The following is an 18,365-nucleotide window of genomic DNA, read 5'->3' on the forward strand; positions in this document are numbered from 1 at the left end:
TTCCAACTGACACCATCACATATACAGCCTTTCTGATCAAGTGTTCTTAGATTATATATTTTCTACTTTTGGATTTCAGAAACGTGGTGTTTAATGAAAAAAATCAATGCAAAAATAAGCATAATGTTGAAGAAAAAACTAATACTGGGCCTGTATCAGCTGTCATATAATGTTCAGGGATCAGAAATTATATCAAGAAAAAAGGGTGGAATCTGAGCATAAACGCAAATCAACAAAGAGGAATGCAATGTTTTCACGACTTATAGCATGAATAAAAAAATAAAGTACATCTTGATAAGGGGGATGATACAGGGAGAAAAAGGAGAGAGAGAGAGAGAGAGAGAGAGAGGGCAAAAAAGAGGTGGGTTGAATCATGCAGTAGCACTTCCCTGAGGGTACGGGCATTTTGATGGAGGGGTCTAATGTGATTCACACATTCGCTGAGTCAACGAGCTCTCCTGTCAGTGGAGCAGCACCAGAACATTCCACACACCATTAAGTAAATTCCACTGTTCTCTCCCAGGCCTGTCCGCCTACAGTCACAATGCCCACCGCCAACTAAAAATGGCACTCCAGCTCACTGTCTGCTGTCCAGAAGCCAGACATAGCAACAGTCAGAGCTTCACTGATTCTGCCAGAGACACAGTGGACAGCATTCGTAGGTGAGCAGAGTCTAAGCTGACCATTATGACTCTGTCATTGTTGTTTAATGTCATAAATAAGAATGTGAATATTTAGTAATAGTTATTACTAGAGCTGCACTCAGTAGGTCAATATTTCCTGCATTTCATTATCACTGATTATAGGGATTTTATTGTTAAAATAATCTCTTAAAAAGTACAAAACTATGAGGGCAATTAACTCGCAAAATTTCAGTGAAATATAATTGTGGAGCACACCTACCCCCTGCAATGGACTTTTGCCACATCCACAGTGTGTTCCTGTCTTGCTCCCAATGACTCCAAGAAGGTTTTGTACCAACTGTGACCCAGATCGGGACAACGTGGTTACAACAGATGAATGAATAAATGAATGAATATATGAGAACATCTTTTTGCACATTTTAAATGAACACCGGTTGGTTATTTGCTGAATTGAAAGTTTGGCCAGTGCAAGAGATATGACTGAATTTGTATTTGAATTCTTTTTTTCTTCATACATTAAAGTAATTACATAAGAAATTGTGCACTAAATCTGATAAAAGTGACATATTTAAGTTTCTTCCCCATAGAGAATGTGATGATTACAAAACTCAAAAACCTACAAAATCATTATTTCTTTAAATGATGTTTAAATTTTTAGGCATATTCAAAACTTTGTATATTATTTTATATTAATAATCTTTGAATTTTTCAGATTTATTAATGAGTAAGTACAGGAGGTCCTCGGGCTACGTCAGTCCCGAGTTACGATGTTTCGTGGTTACGACACAGCTCCCATTTAATGTTTAAAGCCTTGTTTCGACTTAAGTGGTTTTGCGTCGTAAACGTCTTAATGCGAACTTTGTGTTTGGTGTGCGCGGCAGAAGAATACACGGTTACGCGGCTCGGGACCGAGGATAGGATAAGTGCTTACAGTATGTTATTTACGCACAGTATGTATGTATGTTAAGACTTACACCGAAAATCGGTTTACGACCCGACGTAGGAACGATCAACTTCGTAAGTCGAGGACCCCTTGTATTTTGTTTTTGTTTATTGTTATTCTTTAGCAAAAACTTGGTGTCAAAGTAACTTGAATACTAATGTTCTCAAAATATACTAAAAATATATACTGGAGTTCACGCTGAAATGTTGACTGTTAATTATTATTATTATTATTATTAATATTACTATTATGCATTTGCTTATTGTAAGACAAAGAAATGGTGACTGGCTGACTACATAATTCTCAGTTAGTTTAGCTTGTCATAATGGTAATACTACTTTCTCCTTCATTTACTATGTTTATACTTACAAATGCTCCAAATAATAATGGAATCTTGAGGGTATTTATTCTTTCTTCAAGGAATAAATCACAAAAATTCAAACGAGTATTAATTCATTCTTGAGTCAACTGCATTGTGAGGGTTGGCTTTGTAGGAGCCTGCAAAGGTATCCTATAAAGGTTCCGTTATTTTTTTTTTATGACATAAACACCACTACTGCAACTTCTAAGCTACCAAGATGCTTAAACTACTCAAACACTATCAACCTACAGGAAGAAACACATGGCTAACAACTTCACATCGCATATGGTGAGCGTATTCTATTAAGTATTGGATCATTGATCCGTTCTTTTTTCCTACATCCTTCACTTTCTGCTGATATCAGCCCATCACCACCGTCGATTTATAAGGGTCTGCCAACTCCAATAAAAATTAGTTTGACACTCTTGTAGCTGTTAAGGTAAGATTTTCAAAGATCAAAACCAATTAACTGCTTTTGCTGAGGAATCTCAGGCATGGCCCTTTTTATAAGCCAGTTCTCCCTGATCCAGTTTCACTCACACAGAGCAAAATAACTCTCAGCACTTCTCCTATCTTCTAATCACCTCTCTGCTATCAGCTGCACTTCCTCTTCCATCTCCCATCCGCCAAGTCTCTGATCAATACAGCTGTTAACTGACATCTAACAACTGCAACACAGCATTTTTGTCTTCACATCATAAGTCTGCTTCTCACCACTGTTTCCTGCATCATCCACACACTCCACACCAAAATCTAATTAGTGGAGTCTTGCTTAAAACATGTAACAGCCAGATGCCTTTACAGCTTTCAGCTTTATTCTGTACAAAGGCTAACAACTGTGCACATTAACATCAATTATGTCTGCCTTTTATTCTTAACTTCTGCATTGATTTCTCAATGCTGTTTTCTTCTGTACCCACAACAAAATTTGAATATTATGAATATTAGCCATGCTTAGCTTTCTAAGTAATATTCAAATTGTGTGTACTCCAGACAAGCAGAATGTGTAGGCGACACTGGTCTATTAGTGTAAAACACAGGCCAATTTTATGTATTTTACCACTTTTATAAATCTAGAAAACATATGCTGTTATTCTCTGCAATGCTAATCCAAGTTGGATTTAGTTGGTATTTCCCCACATTTTACAAGTGGTTATGTGTTAGCATTGGTTTCAGGCCAGTGTCTGTAGGAAATGCAGGCCTGGATATCAGAGTGAGCAGGATAAATTCCAGTACTAATAAGCATGAACTCACATTGTGATGTTGTGTTGTTAGCTGTGTATATTGTACTGGATAGTAGCAAGTCTGTACATGAAATGTATGGAAGGCAGCAATGTGCTGAAAACATGCATCTCTAAAGCTCGAGTACCACATAATGGTGCATTTAATTTGCCTGACATTGACATCTATACATCACAACTGCTCTGTTTGCAATTTTTAATGCACTTTTTGAATGTATTGCCAAAAGCATTAGGTAAGACAGGATTAATGTGATATTGCAAGAAGCTATTGGGAGAATACAGTATGCATATTTCAGTCCATGCTAGGAGACTCCATGGGTAATCCTGCACTGTGAGCATCTCATATTGCCTGCTGCTGCCTTTGGGTGTGCCTCTATGCATATCACTCCAGAGAGAGTTCTGCCACAGAAGCTGCATGAGCTGATCATACTCTAGCAGCTCCATCATCCATCTTTCCACTCCCACTCCTTTCATTATGTGCTCCCTCCTTTCCCTCCTCCTGCCTGTCCCAGTACTGAGCACTGTTCTGCTCTTGTCTATCAGTATTCATCTAATGTTAAGCCAGGGTACCTCTGGGCATATTGTGGGTGACTGCATTCCTGTTGAGACCCAGGCCAGGGATTAACTGTGGGGGCTGAGAGGTAGTGTAGGAGGCAAAGTAGGAGTGAGAGGCTGTAGAAAGAGCAGGGAGGGGCTTGGTGGTGGTGAGTGCATTTTGAATCAATGTCTGCCTCAGCACTGAATGATATCCCGACCCTGCCAACCTCCACTAAAACATTAAAATGATAGTCTAGTGAAAAATCATACACTAATTTAACACTCAATTCAACTGTGTTAAGCAGCGAAGACATGTTTGGTGTTCGATGTTTTCTTCAGCAATTCTGCAATAGATTTACCAGGCTAAACACTCTTCTCAAACTGCTCATTGTACCACCCAAAAGCTTGGTATTACTGTATGATAGTATAGAAACAATATATTCATTCAAATTGGTCATGGTTTAATAAGAATATTCCCATGATAGTCCTGTGCATAATCAGGAGTATTGCAAAGACACTTCCCAATACAAGGGAAGCACTGGGAAAAACTTGGAATCTGTGAATACAAATTAACAAAATGTTAGCTGTGACAGAAATACAGGAGATCCTAAACTGAGAAAAGAAAGCTGTTTAGCTAGAGAATTAATTTATAATATGATTATCCAGAACTGATGTCAAGATGTCTTTGCTGTTTGCAGTACATTTCATTTGAGGAAAACATCTGGGTATTGACTGGTGCTAAAAGGTAAGGTATAATCTACTATTATAATTTTATATTAATTAATTAATATTATTATTTAGCTACATTAGCATTGTAGTTCAAGTGCAAAACTAAAGAAGTACATTTCAGACAGCAAATATGTCTTAATGTACCTTTTTGAACAAGAAGAATTTGAACTTATATTGTGCACTGGATTTTTTCCAAACTATCACTTTAAGTGGCACTGCGGGTCCATGGTCATCAATGTCAATCTCATCCATACAGAGATCTCTCCAGGGCATGGCTGACACCTAAGTGTCCTGTGATGCATTAGCAAGGCAGCACAGTACATCTAGACATGCCACTCAGCACATTAACATTCCTGAACACTTGCACATGGTTCTGCAACGCTGACTCAAGCTGGAAGTGTGACTGTTAGAGAGTCCACAAAATGCCTCTGTACAGGGATACAGATGCAAACTATGTCCACTTAATTTCTTGGCCTCAGATAAAGATACTAAACTCCAAATTGCAAACCCCAGTTCCAGAAAAGCTGGGCCATTTTGCAAAATTAATATAAAATGAATACAACATATAAAAGAAGCATTTACCAAGCAAAAACGTTTCTGCTCAACATTTAACCAAATTTTGACCATCAAGCCCTCAGGTGGTAAAGTTTGAGAAACCTGTGATACTACCATGGACATAAAAAATAAAAATAAAAGTCACTGGGAACATGTCCTGTGGTCAGCTTGTTCTGGGGAAAAAACAATGTTAGATGTAAATGCCAAAGATGGAAAAGACATTCCACAATGAATAGTGCGAAACATGTGATGGCATGGGGTGCCTATAGCTTGAGGTATCTGCAAATATGTGAAGGTACCATTGAAGCGAAGGATTATATTAGTGTTCTGGAGAGAATATGATGCCATCAAGACAATGTAACTTACCAAGGAACTTCATGTCTATTTCAGCAGGACAACGCTAGGCCTCATTCTGTATGAGTTACAAGATCGTGGTTTCATAGACATGAAGTGTGTGTTCTTGATTGGCCTGCCTTCAGTGCAGATCTGTCTAATGTTGAAAATATATGGCACACCATGAAGAGGAAAATCAGTTAACGGCTAACACAGAGTGTGGAGCAACTCAAGTTTTGTATACAGCAAAAAAGGGCAAAAATTCCACTTGCAAAACTGCAACAATTAGTGCCTTTAATTCCCAAATGATTAAAAAGCATAAATTAAAATTTTTTGAGAGTGTTGCAGACATCACTTTCTAAATTTGTTTATACTTACAAATTAACACTGAAAATTTCATCCATCAGAATTTGCCATATCTAGATTTTGTCAAAACAGAAAATGAAAAAATATATATATATATATTTGGAAAATGAGAAATTCCATCTTGTAAAAGCTAAAAAAAAAAGCTCAACTAAAAAAGTAAACACGCTATGAAAGTGTCTGTGAGGAGTTTGGTGTGTTCTGCCGGTTTCCGTGTTGGCTTCCTCTGGGTGCTCTGGTTTGCTCCCAAAATCCAAGAACATATAGAAGTGTGTGTGTGTGTGTGTGTGTGTGTGTGTGAGTGAGTGAGTGAGTGAGTGTGTTGGTGTTCCTACCTACTTCATAATGATTCCTGAGTAGGCCCAAGACCCCAAGACCCCTCAGTATCTTGGCCATAATGAAGTGGTTACAGAAATGATTGAATGAATGAATGAACTGTTGAAGTCTAGAATGATTTATCTATGACAGAGAAATTAACACATGACAAGACCACGACAGACCAGTAAAACTGGATAGGGAAACTCAACTAACCCTAGAATAATAAAGAATAATGCTGACACTGACTGAAATATATCTGTCCAGGAATACATTTTCTGCCTTCTTATAATCCTGTGTTTAAGGCATTAGCACTGGGTGGGTAAGGTCATATTTAAAAATTCCCACTGGCACTGTGTGCAGTGAATAAGAGTGAGGAAAGAATCTGGGAATCACAAACAACTGCTTCTTTCATGTGCAATATTCCCAGCAATGTGAGTGGGCTAAAGAATCTCACATAGCTAATAACAGAGCACCCTACTGCATGATTAATTAGTGTAATTGAATGAAAAGCATTGTTAAGTTGGGCTTTAGTAAATACAAACGGTTTTAAATTAAGTCTGCCTCAAGGTGCTTATGGTGGGCAATTGGGCATAAATATTTGGGCATAACATAGGCCTACAGTTTGAGGTTTAGCCTAATATAATGAATCAAACAATAAGAAGAAAGGGCAACAGGAAAATAAAAATCTATCAAACTTATGCATTCAAATAGGAAAAAACTGCACTAATGTGAAACTGCACAAAATGCACACAAAAGGCTTTTTATTTTTATATTTTTGCAAGAAAACATTAGGTAGTGTTGATACTGTGATATTTAGGAATATAGTGATATGTCACAATAACTAATAAATAAATATCTTTAAAAATGAGAAATATTATCATATTACCCAAATGTAGGGGTGCAGGATCAAGTTCTTTGCTACATTCTTCATCTTTTAAAGCTTGCTAGTGCATCTACTGAGTGCAATATAAAGCAGTTTCAAAAATAGCTACCTAGCACCTTTTTCCTAAAAGAGAATATGAAAAATTGGAACCTATGCAAGCTAGATTTCAAGCTGAAGCAGGCAGAGGTTGTTGTAGACAAATCCCTGCTGACTGTACACTATTTCTGTGCACACTGAGAGAAAACTGAATGTGGTGCAAATGTGTGTGAAAACAGACGGCCTATTTGGCCTCAGTACTTAACAACAATGCAGGACAGTGTGTCAGTCTGAGCACCTCCTTGTTTTCAGGCAAGAGCAGAAGGAGAACAATGCATGCCTCTCTGAAAAAGGCTGGACCCAGTGAGGGAGGGTGGGGCAGTGGTTGTGCCTGACACGGCCAGCTGGGATCTTCCCTGCCTGATGACCGCAGGGCTGTCTTCTGTTTCATATAGTTAAAAATTCAACCCAGCAAGAGGTCAGGTGTCACCAAAACAAACACACTGAAGAACTCATTATGGCTAATATACAGTAACAGTAGCACACTTTGCCACCAGATACAAGCATAAAATCTGACATTTGCAAAGATTTACACACTTCAGCACCGACCTGGGAACTATGCTGACATGTTATTGTTGTTGTGATCAAGTTTCTAATCATAATAAGTACGATGTTATGTGAGAATATCATGGATATGTTCAGAACACTAGCCAACAACTTGCTTCATTACAAACAGAGCATAATTAATGCAGTTTTTAAAACAGGCAATTCTAATGTAGTATCACAAGGGTGTAAGATATTATAATTTTGTCCTGACGCCCACTCCTTTGTCGTCCTCCCTGGTCCAGTGCAGTTTATTGCTGATCTCAAGTATCTTTCCTGATAGTGATTTTCACAAGCCTGGACTTTGCTTCAGGGAAATTAAAGGGAATCATAACACCTCCTGATAACTTGTTTGTACTGTTTAATTGTGTCAAGGCCTCCATTTTTGCTTCAGATGAAGCGTTTGTAGTTTTTTCATTAAATCCCAACAAATCCCAACACTGATTGCAAAATCACCAGTTCCTAAGAGGTCTACAGAATTGCTGCTGTTGTTCTGGTCAAGCCTTGCTTCTGGTAGGGAACATCCAGTTAACTTATGCTTGAGTGGTGCAAGTGGATGCTAATCCGCAAAAGCAGCAGAAATCCCTCCACATATCTTAGAGGGAAAACATTCTCTAAGGCCTCTGCATTAATGTGTCTCATCTGCTAAGGCTGAGTGACAACATTTGTACCAAAGAGTCATATCAACACACACACACACACACACACACACACACACACACACACACACACGCCTCAAAGGCCTAGTCAGGTTTATGAGCCTATTTAAAAAAATGCTGAATCTAGAGCAGAGTGTTAGCACACCATGTGAAGGTTTAATACTTTCTTCAAACAAAAATGCCTCAATTAAGTTATTTTGGAAATGTAAGTGCATTTAATGTTTTCATTTTCATCTTTGGTCTTAAACTAGGAATTATCAGCTTCACAAAGAAGGTCAGCATTTGTAAAGAAGAACAGCAGAATATTATGTACTGTCATTTCCTGTCTCAAGCTTCATTGTGTCCAAGTACAATATAATCTCCTTCCCTGGATTTAGGGCCACCTTCTCAAGTGCCTCGGCACAGACTGTGAAATATTAACTTGAGTGGAATTTACACTAGACCAACATTCAGAGCAAAATACCTATCACTGAAAAGACTCTGAGCAACATCCCTGATCGAAATGTGATTAAACGGAACAGGGACTACAGATGGTTATTTTTCTCTTACATATTGTCACATTCCAGTTCCAGTGAGTAAACAACACACCAGAAATGCTGGAGATAATCTGCATGAGCAGGTCACAGCAGGATGTTCAGTCAACTGATTAAGAGAAATAAAACCATGCCATTTGGCAGAAAGCAAACCTGTTGGCCATTCAATGGTTGTTTACCCTCCAACTAGCCAGATGCTAAAATAATAGAAAATCAATAGGGATGCACACATGGGAATTGTGGGTTGGTGCCAATATCCTATTCACAAAGCAAGACTATAATCAACATGCATTTGATATAATATCAACTTTGGGGAGTTTTTACAAATATTTCTTCTTAATATTTGATGTAATTTATATAGTTATTGCCTAAATGTTGTGACCAAATTTATTTGTGTATTTATTATACTCTGAAAGATCACAAAATTTAGGCAATCATGGGCTACTGTGCTAAAACATTAGCATTTTATTTATAAAGCCTACAGTTGCATGTACAACCCTACAAAAAAAAACAGAACATTTTTTCTGTAGGACCAATCTCAATTAATATAATTTCAGTTTCTTCATGCTATAAAGGTTTGCCTCTGTGCTTCTATGTAAGTTGAATAAGGAATATTGCTATTGGCCTTGATTTCCCTGTCTATGCATCCATAGTACAAATTTTAAAAATGTAGAAACTGGCAATCCAGCTATTAAAACAGCAGGAAATTATATGACACCCAATTCTAAATCCATTGGCATTAAAATGGACTTGGTTCCCTTTTGCTACAACAGTTTTGACCCTTCTAAGAAGGCTTTCTACAATATTTTGGAGCTGTTCATCCAGAAAACCATTAGTCCTAGACCTTGCTTTGTGCACTGGGCTGCAAACATGCTGGAATAGAAAGGGCCTTCCCTAAACCTTTCCCACAAATTTGGAAGCAATGAACTATCCAAACTTGGCATCTTGTTATTGTTATGCTGAAGCATAAAGATTTCCCTTCACTGAAAACCAAACACCTTCCTCCACCAAAATTTTACAGTTGGCATAACAAGACAGGTAGCTAATATTATCCTGCCGTTGGTCAAACCCTGACTGATCCTGTAACGTTATGTGGTCTGCCAGTTTGTGGCTGAGTTGCTGGGGTTCTTAACCACTTCAAACTTTTAATAATATAACTCACATTTGATCATGATATAATTTCACAAAGTGACTTTTTGCAACAGTAGCTGAAATCGAGTGAGCTCTTGACCAATTCTTTAAATGTTTGTAAAGGAAGACTGCATGTCTCTGTGCTTGATTTTATACATCTGTGGCAATGGGAGTGAAACACCTGAATTCTATGATTAGGAAGTGTGCCTAAATACTTTTCCATAGTGTTTCTATAGAGTTAAAAATACAAACAAAATAAACAATTAATCGATAGCATGGTCTACCACTTTTGTTATTCCAGAGAACAACACATATGTTATTAAATGATGGTTTGAAATATTTTTCATATCAAAACGTGTCAGATGCCTATGATTTTGAACAGCCATCTGTCAACACAGATATGCGTCCAATAGAATCAAGCACGCCTAACACTCAGATGCAATCATGGGACAGGCTGCAACCATTGTCAGTGTCATCACTGATTAAAGCTATGTATTTCTGCTTACTAGAACAGGCACAAGAGCACAGTATCCAGATGGACAGTAAGCAGGCTTCTATAATGTAATGATGGAGCAGAAAAAGTGGAGTGCGCAATTACTGAGTCGTTCAGTACTCATTCAGTTGCTCTCCAGTCTTTCAAATCCACTTAATTCGATTAGGGAATCAAGATGTCGCAACAAGAGGCCAAATTTTGTATGATGCAACATTTCATTACAACCTCTAAGTGCCATTTAGGGAGCACATAGAGAGCATGATGACAGGATAGACACTACAAAGGGCAGCCAGGAGCGCACATACAGAGTCCCCATCTACATTTAATTAGCTTTGCATCTCAGTCATAAGGCTTGAAGCTGTGTGTGCCCAAAACAGGATGTCTTGTTAACTGTGTCCCTCAAATATAAAATGAATCTGTCATAGTACCACAAGAACCAAAAGCATCTCATGCATTTTATTTACTGCACACCACCACTAATGATTTATCTAAATTATCATAACTTTCAGCATCGGAACTTCAAAAAACAGCTACAAGCTGGTGGTCTGTGCTGTGGTGCAAGTTATTCCTGTATTTTTAGCATTTGTAACCAGGGCTAACGCGGCATGAAGACCTTTCCTCTGCTGTGGCAGGTCATGTGATTGTGCAACATGTGGCTGCTGACAAGGTTGGACTAAGCATGAGAACCCAGTACAACACAGACCTTTCCCTCACCGCTCCTTCCATTCCTCTCTAATAGATATGTAGACAAGAAAAAAAAATTCTGTTCCTACAGTTACTCATTTTATCAAAGATATCATGTTATTAACTGTGTTCATGCAAGGATTATGAATCAGTCTCCCAGCAGATAACTATCCAAAGCAACAACAGTGAGTCAGGATCTTCAGTTTCCCTCAAAAAAAGACAATATTAGTGAGAGGCTACGCTGGAGGTATGCAGTCAGCGTAGATATCTGGGATAACATTGGAACCTATGTTCACTCTATGCGTATCACATTTCCTGAAAACCCTGTATTCACACAGTGAAAAACAAATTACGTAATTACTAAAAATATTATCAGTATATACTGATGAACTTTAAACAGTAAATATGAGTAAAACATACACAAATATTGTGACCTACATCATAAATTACATTAATATGATTGTTTTAATTGTTTGATATTTACAGATTAAGAATTTTAATATCGGAAATGTTTGCAAACTCAGCTCTCACAAAATTAAACATGGAGAGATTGATAACCATCAGTGCATTATAATTGTTTCATATTATTTTAATTTGAATTTTGTTCATGTGAATGTGCTCAGTTTTATGATTTATATTTTGCTTGTGTTCAGTGAGTAAAGTCTAGTGCATAAACATTTGTGGAGAAAATTCACTGAAAACTTTCACTTTCACCATTTCTTTAAGTGATAAACTTAGTCGGTATACAAAGTTGTTTAGTGTAAGCTTTGTACAAAAGGCATATAAACCATGCTATTTTCTTGAATACCTGGTACATTCAATTAAAAACTTTGCCACAACTATGCAATTTAGCTTCAAGGAAAGTGGAATCGGCCACAAAATCTAATGATCCAATCACACTTAGAAACAATGCAACATTTATGGTCAGAATGTTCTGTTCTACTCAGGGAAAAATGTAATGAGTTCTTAATCACCACTATAGTGCTTGCTTTGAATAAACAAAATCAAAACATTTAAAGTAACCCCCTTTAAAAAGTACTAAAGTAATAATAATATCTTAGCCAGCAGTAAGTATAGCCACTGGGCTGACCACTTTTTCACCGTCATTACTCAAGTAATCTGAGAGAGCCAGGGAGAACAGGAGGAGAGCCACGGTAAGTCAGATCAATAAGAGTGTCTACAATAGTCAGCCCTGATAACTGCAGCTGGTACACTCCCCATTGAATATCTTTGCCTTCTTACAGCATAAGGACTATACAGTTAATACATTATAGTTGGTGAATATTAAATACATGGCAAAAAAATGCCCAAAATACAAGTATAGACTACTACTGATTATGATCATTGAGAGATAAAATTGTGACAGAAGGAGATGGCAAATTCCTGAAAAACTCTCTGGAACTGATAGAGCTGTTCTTTACTTCAGTGATGGAAGGGTGTCTGCAAGTGCTGTTATAGCACACAACCACTAGAGCAGCTCTCCACCACAGCCACTTACAAGAGCACTAGATTAATTAAGGTTTAAAAGCTTTAATGTTGAAATGATTTATCCGCTTTACGAGGCGCTAAGAAATATTACAAGAGCGAGGAAAATGTTGAGAAAGATTAATCACAGACTTTTATCCCCACCCAAACACTTCCTTATAGAGACATAGACCCTACCCCTGGGGTCAAACTAGTCTTGTGTTAGGTTAGTCTGGTGGGAGTAGCTACATTTTACCAAACAACTTTGTCCCTTTCATAAGTAGAAACAGCAGACATATTGTTGTTTGTTCAGAGCATGCAAAACAAGTGTGGCCTGACCGACTTTAATATTCCATATGATTAATGAGCAAAGTCCAGCCTTTGTCTGATAAACTGAAGCCAAGGGCCATTGAACAATTCAGCCCAGTCAACTGTTAACCCAGGGGACACAATACCAATTTACAATGGGCTGACACTCTCTATTTACTCCCTATCTAGAAGAGGACAATTGCATTTCAACAGCCTCCAGGCCATGAATATATTGAACAGGAGTGTGATAAAACTGAGCCATTAAAATAGGGCATTACCCACATGTTTGAGTTCCAAGCTTGTTTTAAGCCATTTAAGTAATCCATTTAACATTTGTTTGAATTAGCATATTGTGTGAAGGTAGCAGGAAAGACCTATATAAATAACTTCACTTATAATTAGCCTGCTAATCTCAGAATTCAAATTGAGGGTAGCACAGGGATGTGATCTGATTACAGAACTCTAAGAATATGATACACTTCATAGGAAAAAGGAGTAGGTAACTGGAGTAGCTGACCTTTTACTCTGACAAAAGCTGACACAAGATAACTCCATGAGATTTCAGCTAACATGAGGTGGATTATCAGCAAAACATCACGTTTTCCTGATGGAAGAATCTAAGTAAATTGTTCAGAAAGCCTTAAGCCCACTAATAGGATTGATATGGACCTGAGGAATATTTGGTTGTTTTCATTTGCCATGCCTCCAACACAATTTCTGACTGCTTCTAATAGCTGTTGTAAACACATTTCCAGGGACTTGTTTACTTAGTTAAGAGATGCTTGAAATATCATAGCCAATCAATAATCCAGAATAGTCTTGATCTGCTGAACTATATGAGCTGCCCTGTTTAAATTGGTAAATCAAAGTTCATTGATCTAGTGGGGGCAGTGCAAATGGACCATACGGCTGTAATTGACAATATAAGATGGATTACAAATGCTTCCTAGAAATATCCTTTGAACTACTACCCCAGTAAAAACCACAGTAAAAACATGCAGCTTCCTAACTCCCTCTAAGAAGCAGAGTAATGCAATCTAGTGAACAGAAGCATTCAGAATGCAATTACCACCTTCACACTTCCCATAGGAACATGCAGCACACACAGGATTCACACACATCCTGTGAGATCAGACTTGGATCACTGACAATAAAAGGAACATGATCAGATCACAAAAAGAACAGAGACAGGCTGAATGAGTGCTTAAAGCGAAAAGGAAGCTGAGGAAAACGGGGTGTGAGGACACATTTCCCCGCAGACATGAGAGACCCTCCAAACGCCACTTTATGACACCGCCTGCTCATTAAATAAACTGCACTGCAATGATCTGGCAAGATGGTGACTCAACAGAGCTTAGCAAAGGCCAATAATGTCCTCCTGCAGATATGATTATCTAGAGCCTAGAGGTTTATGCTGTATACTTTCTATGTTATAGTACACATTATACTCTGCACTGAAGACAAAGTTGGAACATACCTGTTATTCAAGTGGGCATTTAGAGTGAAAGACAAATCAGAGCCAGAAGACAATGAGTAACCTTACTGTTATTGGAGCAGTACTGAATTGTATTTTCCGCCGTTGAGGAATATCTTCCTTTGCCTCCTCTGGAAGACCAGAAATTTCTGTGATCTCTGACCCAGGGTCATAGCAAACATCATCATCCCCATACAAATCATCCTCCAGGTCTGTGCAGCTTTCTCCCCAGCCTTGATAGCAAGCATCCCCATCCGCATTGAAAATAACCCTCTCATTGCTACAGTATTCCTCATTGGGCTCCTCCGTTTGATCCTCTGTAATCCGGCTAGACTCATCTTTGATAGCATTCTCTGCATCCTTCTTGATGGCTTTAGAGTCTGGTGTATCCTCCTGTGATTTGTCATGGGCTGCAGCTTCATTGGTTTGACCAGAGTTTGTGCAAACTCTCGTAGCATCTTCCAGCTGTTTCTGCTCACCAGACCCATCCAAAGCCTTTGTGGTTCCTGCATCCTCATTATTGCTTTCTGCCACAGTCCTGTCCTGGAGCTTTGTCTCCTGTACTGTTTTTGGCTGTTCTACAACTTCTGATAAAGGGCTGGGACTGAGAAGATCTTCTGAGGAGGATGAAACTGGAAGGGTATGTTTACTCCCAACACGAGTTCTGTACATGCCGCTTGATGGAGACTGTCGAGCACTAGTGTCATCCTCACTAACCTCCCCATGTCTGAGTGAACTGTCTGGAGAATAAAGGGAGCGCCCGCCCCCATAGCCTCTTCTAACAGTGGAACCAGATCCTTGCTGGTCTAAATTTTCAAACACAGCGCTAAGCTGGCTGACTGTAGGTGAAGAAGCCTCTGTCCGTGAGCAAAGGCTATCCAAAGAGTCTGTGCTACCCCTGTTGGAACGTGCCCCCCTCCATTCATCCAGATGCTCATGAGATCCCCTCTTGTCTCTGCCATAAGAGTACACAGGAGACTGTGATGTATCTCTGGAGCTCTGCTCAAAAAGCTTCCTTGTCTCTGAGAACTTGGAGTTATGGCCACCACTGCTCTTGTCACCATGCTGAAGTTTAATCACCGAACCATCTGCCCGGTTGATGAAGTTGGTCGGCTTGGCGAGTTTCTGCGGCGAAGTCTCATCCCTTGCTCGTGTCTTGCCAGGGCCTGTGTTTTCGGTGCCCATCTGCATGAACATGTCCTTGATTCGGCTGACATGCGCACCATACTGCCGACCTCTGGGCTGCCTGACACGCTCCGGGTCTTTGGGCTTGGGATCACCATCCTGCCTGGGTTGGTCAAAGGCCTTCTTCAGAGCCTGGAACTCCGCTCTGTAAGCATTCCTGTGTGGAGAGGCACTTCTTAAGTTAGTCCTCTCCGTTGAAGCCTCCGTCTTCAGCATCTTAGTGGAGACGGAGGGAATATTTGCCCTCAAAAGTGCAGTCGCATCCCTGAATGTCTATTTACACCACTGAATATCATGTTCGGCTGGGTGGTGCCATGGTACCCTAGAATTAAAACAACTGTGAATTAGATTGGAATGTGTTTACAAAGCATGCAAAAACAATTTCTTGACCATACTATACACTCATATCTTATGAGCAGGTAGCAACACAATATCAATACACTAATAACACAGTGATCACAGGAGGGCAGGGCGATCTTTCACTAAAGCACTTGGTGCAGTCTAATTCATTGAGTGCACACTGATGTAAGAGAGCTTGCTTCCTGAGCACAACAAAATGGCATTCGTGGTTATTTTGAGCAGCATGTGGAGTGAGCACACATTATTCATCTTCGCCTGCAAGTACAGGGATGAACTCGGTATAAGAATATACTTCTAGCTAAAAAGCAAGGGAAGGTGTCCTTATAGTGTGTTGATGCCCACCGCCCTGGGCCAGACTGGTCTGCGTAATCATCAGTATGCCATGAGGACTTGAGGAATATTTTTTGTTGCTGTGCTAATGCACATATGGGGACTTTATACATGGAGCCCTCCTTATACATAAAGGCTTAGACAAAAAAAGCCAGACCTCTTATTAAATTTCACCTCTTGAAATGAAAGGGCACAGAAAGCTATGCAAATGACAGAAAACGGCTGGAATTAAACAGTGGCTCAGCAGTTGAATGGTGAAATGTAAAACCGCAACATTCAGCAAATGAAAACACATTCAGAAAGAAGATATACAGACAGAATCATAAATGAGCTACAGGACATAGGAATACATCATATTTAATATAAAAAAAAACATGTAACTTGCTGATTCGAGACCACTGCGACGCATTTTAGAGGTAAGACCGAAATGTTAGAGGCTACCATGTCCGTCCGTCGCATGGAAAACTGACAGCTCTGTCTGTAAAGCCTTCAAATCAACATCGGGCATACACACAAATGCTATCACAGGCCGAATTAACCAACAGGAAAACGTCTCAAAAAGCAGAAGTAAGGCAACTGTTGCCTAACTCTTCTGCTTGTGCTTTCACGTTCAAAACAAAAGGGTCACTTACGTCCTCTCTCTTTTTTTGTCTTTCGGTCCAAATAAGATGCAGTTATCAGTTCCCTCTCTCAGAGATGTACACGTATTCCCGCCTGAAGTGGTCAGTCGGAGGAAAATAGGCGACACTCATGCCTACAACGAGGGCTAAACATCATTTTCATTCAGACCACCGGGACTAGAGTCCTTCAGCATACCATTGAACAATCTGACACACAAACCGGGCTCCACACACACACACACACACGCACACACACAAACGGCCAGCCAACGCCATTGCAGACTGTTTAGGGTGACGCTTCCATTTTCCGAACAGGGGGGTCAACACACAACGCCTTTTCCTAAAGCCTCTTGATAAAACACGCAGCCTTTGCTCTTTTTACATACGTTTCTAACCTAAATCTTATATCCGAACATCACCGTGTGCTCTCTCTCTCTGTCTATTTTTCTGTGAGAGCGGTTCGTCCATGTGACAGGTGTACAACCTTATTTACAACAGAATGGTTCACTCCAATAATCTGAGGTAGGGGGAAGGGGAGGGGGTGCTCCACCAAACCGCAGTCTGATAATAAAAATAAAATAATAAAATAAAATAAAGATCAGCACAGGCGGTTCAGCAAAGGCACAGTTAATTTTAAATATGAATACTTAATTTACAGATTAAATCAGTATAATCTGTTCACGTGTATCATTTTAAAAACAAATAGCCAAAACAAAAATGTATGACAGAAAAGAGAGAACACATTTCATCCTGCCCTTGCAAAACAGCTTAATTAACAATGTTGTATTCTAACATAGTCTATTTATATCTTGTACCACTTTTGTAGCACTTGAGAAATGTCTTAGCGTAAGGTTACAATTACCTTTATATTTTTGTCATTTAGCAGACTATTCACAGTGTCCTACTTATCTGTTAATTTTGCAGATGGATGTGAATGTAGTGGCAAGAGTCTTACCCAAGACTCTACACAAGAAGGATACAGAACTCATTCTGCTGTGATGAGAGCTGTGGTTTTACACTTCATACTACACAGACAACACTGCATAATGTTGTGTGGTATCCTGTGATAAATTAAACTGTAATTACTTAGATTATTTATTTATCTATTCAAAAATCTATGTAGTATTAATAGTAATTTTTTTTTCATATAAAATATGGCTATATATAAAAGAAGCTATGGTCCTCTAGTGCCATATATATGCCTGGACAATAATTACAAATTTCAATATTTCAATATATATATATATATATATATATATATATATATATATATATATATATATATATATATTAGTTGCATCATCTGTCACTGACTGACATTCATTACAGGAAGCTGCCATCAGAATTAATATTGACAGAGCCAAGAGGTTTATGTCTGATTGTGTGTCATGTCATGTTTTTTTTTTTTCTCCCAAAATTTTAACGTTACAGGAGAAGGAAAAAACCTTCTTTACTTTTAATGGAAGCAATTCTTTTTTTTTTCAATGTCTACAGTCAACACTTTAGATCTTTCATAACAGTGAATGCCCATGCATGACAAAAATAAAGAAAGAATAAAAGTGGAGGCTCTGCCTGAA

General features: G+C 38.8%; 1 protein-coding gene across 7 annotated transcripts in view; it reads right to left on the bottom strand.

The window, feature by feature from the left end:
- ppp1r9a (protein phosphatase 1, regulatory subunit 9A) overlaps positions 1 to 16,951 on the bottom strand; it is a 50,015-nt gene extending 33,064 nt beyond the window's left edge. For all 7 annotated transcript variants that reach the window (XM_066673896.1, XM_066673894.1, XM_066673895.1 and 4 more), the window contains exons 1-2: positions 16,801 to 16,951; positions 14,363 to 15,800 (exon numbers count right to left, since the gene is read on the bottom strand). In XM_066673896.1, the coding sequence (XP_066529993.1) occupies positions 14,363 to 15,694 (1,332 nt within the window). In that variant the 5' untranslated portion in view covers positions 15,695 to 15,800; positions 16,801 to 16,951. The remainder of the gene's footprint in view (positions 1 to 14,362; positions 15,801 to 16,800) is intronic.
- Between the last annotated feature and the right edge of the window lie 1,414 nt (positions 16,952 to 18,365).

Source organism: Hoplias malabaricus, chromosome 6 (genome assembly GCF_029633855.1).
Source record: "Hoplias malabaricus isolate fHopMal1 chromosome 6, fHopMal1.hap1, whole genome shotgun sequence".
NCBI classification, from domain to species: Eukaryota; Metazoa; Chordata; class Actinopteri; order Characiformes; family Erythrinidae; genus Hoplias; species Hoplias malabaricus.